Here is a 3,685-nt window from a genome sequence, read left to right as displayed (position 1 = left end):
ATGTGTATATATATATATACATATATATATATATATATACATACATATATATATTTTTTTTTTTGAAAGGTTTACTTTATAACTCTGAACTGGAAAGGTAAATCATTACTCACTTTGAAAATAAAACATTCTTATGTTTTGAGAAAATTACCAAGCCCTGAAAGGTTATCACTAACTGTTTTCTCTATCTTGAAAGTTAAGAAATATAAAATATACATATGTGGGAGGGGTTTTGGGACAGAAAGCTGAATCCTTTGTGTTGCTGTTGTTGTTGTTATGTGCTGTTGAGTCGGCATATGCAGGACATCTTGATTTCTGAACTGAACAGTTTTGTTTTCTCTTTCTTTCTTTGAGATAGTCTGGTTAAACTTTAATTAATCACAAAGTGAAGGCCAATACTACTCCTTTAATTTAATCATATCATATTTGTGAACATATAAAAATAAACGAGAGAATACAATTTGGCATCCTTTTCTTTTTTGACTTCCATCATAAGTTATTCAGCTTATAGTAAATCACATAATGGTTAGTTTTTTTTTTTTTTTTTCCACAGAGCAAGTTTCATTGTCAGATACAGTTATGATCTTCAACTTTGATTTAAGCGTCAGGAGACACATAGTTTATGGGTACTTCATATGCAACATATAGATTAAGCATTAAAATTCTAGTTTTCAGAAAATATGTGGGACCCTAGTGTGTGATTATGTGATTTTTTCTGTCTGCATTCAGGATGGATGATGCTGAGGCCTGTTTTATCCTGAGCAGCCGTTGTGAAGTAGATAGGACATCATCTGTAAGTTTCTAAAATCTTCTCTTGTAAGTTAAGCATTTCACTTCAGAATTTTTAAAAAATGCAATTTTTTTTATCTACCAACACTAAATATTGATGACATAAAAACAATTTACTAAATGATACCAGACATTTTTAAACTGATTTTGCCATATAATAAGAGTAGTTACATTATTTACTATATCAATAAGTATATCTTTGAAATGATTTTCTACAACTGCTTGGATTTTCTACTGATTAAAATGAAATAAGTTATATATGAACAGAAATAGACCTTGTTTTATCAAATATGTTGTTGTTTTGTGTCGTTGAGTTGTTTCCGACTCATAGTGACCCCTCCTTGGGTTTCTGAGGTGGCATCACTATGGAAGTAGATTGCCCAACCTGCCTTCCAAGGAGTGACTGGTGGATTTGAACTGCCAACCTTCTGGTTAGCAGTCAAGTGCTTTAGGCACTATGCCATCAGCGCTCCCTTATCAAATGTGATCTATACTAGTTTTGTTTCTATGGCCTCAATTTCTTCAACTCTAGAAAGAAGACATATAGATACTGGTATACACCATCAGAATTAATTAAACAGTTTCTAAACAATGAAAAAGAGTTTCTAAAAATATGCTTATGTGAAAATTCTGTTCAGAATGCATGTGGTGGGGATTGGGAATCTATATATTTGAAAGGATCCTCAAGGGATTCTGAAGCACAGCCCAATTTGTTTTATGTTCTAGGTCTAAAGTTCTGTAGGTTCATAACTAAATTATAAACATTACCAAATTATAACTTCTAGTTTTTAGATATATTTTTTATTTTTTAAAAAAATATGTTTAGGTCCTGTTACCTCCTATATTTCTTAGCCAATGATTCTACCTCTAGCCACAGACAAATTAGAGCACTTGTTGTCTTCTGTACTCTCAGGGAAAAAAAAGGAAAATGTGCATAGGTCTGTAAGGTACATGTTTCACCCTTTTCTGGGGCACCTAATATGCATGCTCTCAATTGCATCAGTTTAGGGCTACAATTCCTTGCTATAGCTGGCTCAGTGATGTCCTCACTCTGTTTACCTAAACTTCTTATTCATTTTTAAATTGAATTTTTATCCTTCATTTGAAGAAGGAATAGATCAAAAAACTGATTATAAAGTTTGTAAAATACTTACTTTATATATATATATTTAATCTATATAATATAGTCATATATGTTATATATATAATATATGCATATATACACATATATGTAATTTATATACATGTTATATATAAAAATCCATCTGCTTCTGTCTTTCCTTAAGTTACTATTCAGAAACATTTTTAATTATCCTTGAATCCAGATTTCTGAAGTCTATGGAGTTGAAGGTGACCCACTCAGGCCACTGCTCTGAGATCTTTTGAACCTTAAGCCTTGAGAAAACTGTTTTCCTAAAGTCACCTGTAAATTAAACAATAGCCAGTAAGTAGCTTAGTAAGACTGGGTATTGGGTTTTTGAATTATCTCTATGCAGTCAATTTCTAGAAACATAAACTCCAAGGTCATACTGGAAGCTATGTTTTGGGGTAAGCTGTTACAGACTCCACAGCAGTGAGTTTGGTTTGGTTGGTTATTATATAAACACACTATTCTGGCCCTGTTTCCATGGCAGTGTCAGTACGATGGAGTTTAAGAATCTTAGGAAATGCTTTAACATTTGAAACATTATTGACTTCTTAGCTGATATGTTACCCCACTTTAAAAATCATGTGTTAAATAATCTTTAATCAATTTCTATTATTGGCTTAAAATTACTCTTGTTTTAACACTACTTTAATTCAGACCAGACCCTTCTCAGATCACTTCAGCAGTACTTTCAAGAGTTGCTTTCTAGGTTTGGCATAGTAGACACTCCAAATGTATTTATTGAATAAATGAATTTTAATTGAACAAAATCTGCTTTATGTTTCTATAATTATTTGACGTCTATAGTTGTGAGTCTTGTGCTCTTCTTGGGGTAACTTGTTTTTAAAATATTTTCTGTCTTTTGGTGTCTGCAATCGATTTGTATAACAATGAATGGATATACATTATAAAATAAATACATAATGTCTTCTAGGATACCCTTTACAATGTGAATTGGGAAGTTTTCCATTAAACAAATGCATTTATTTCCTCCCGATTCTCTACTAAATTCACCAGAAATGTAGAACAAGACCTCCATAAGGAAAGAGGGCATAGTAGATGAGACAACACTTACACAATATGGAAGCTTGAAAGCAAAGAGATGAGGGGTAATTGACTTAACAGACAGAAGGAATTAGAAATTTAAACAGGGAGGAAAAAACTTAGAAGCAGGCTATTCTATTCAATGGAATCAGAAATATTTCAGGATATAGAGGCTGGAGATGCCTCTGAAAGTAGGGTTGCATGTAGGACTAAACACAAGAATAGTGTTAGAAGGCTATAATAAGAGCAGTTTAGACTTCTCTGATCTGCTACATGGTTGTTGTTGTTTGTTGTTTTATGCCGTTGAGTTGGCCCCGACTCATAGCGACTCCTCCTTGGGTTTCCGAGGCAGTATCACTACGGATACTGCTGGTTACTTTCCACTCTCAGGGAAAAGAGGTTTACTATTTGAAGAATTTGATACAGAGAGACTCTCTACTTAAAAACACTAGGCACAGCTGTGGGTCTGGGTACTATGCTAAAATCAGGGGAATTAGAGCAAGTTGGCTCACTGGTGTCAGATAGATCCTAAATCATTCTGAGAACCCTGACTGCAAGGCCCATATCGTCATGGAGTCAAGTGTGGGGAAATATCTCTGGTGGAAGTAATCTATCACAAGAGAAGATGCCTTATATATGTAAAGTGTGTGTGTGTGTGTGTGTGTGTGTGGTGTATACAGATATATATATGTGTATATATATGTT

General features: G+C 33.3%; 1 protein-coding gene across 1 annotated transcript in view; it reads left to right on the top strand.

Annotated features, from left to right (window-relative positions):
- Window positions 1-3,685, top strand: part of KCNT2 (potassium sodium-activated channel subfamily T member 2) — a gene marked incomplete at its 3' end in the record, with an annotated part of 574,934 nt that overhangs the window by 307,273 nt on the left and 263,976 nt on the right. Inside the window, exon 12 of the mRNA XM_007941175.1 lies at window positions 730-793. Within this exon, the coding sequence (XP_007939366.1) occupies window positions 730-793 (64 nt within the window). The remainder of the gene's footprint in view (window positions 1-729; window positions 794-3,685) is intronic.

This window comes from Orycteropus afer, unplaced genomic scaffold, assembly GCF_000298275.1.
Source record: "Orycteropus afer afer isolate SDZICR_OR568_19922 unplaced genomic scaffold, OryAfe1.0 scaffold00075, whole genome shotgun sequence".
In the NCBI taxonomy this organism is placed as follows: domain Eukaryota; kingdom Metazoa; phylum Chordata; class Mammalia; order Tubulidentata; family Orycteropodidae; genus Orycteropus; species Orycteropus afer.
This window is presented reverse-complemented; position numbering and strand designations above follow the sequence as displayed.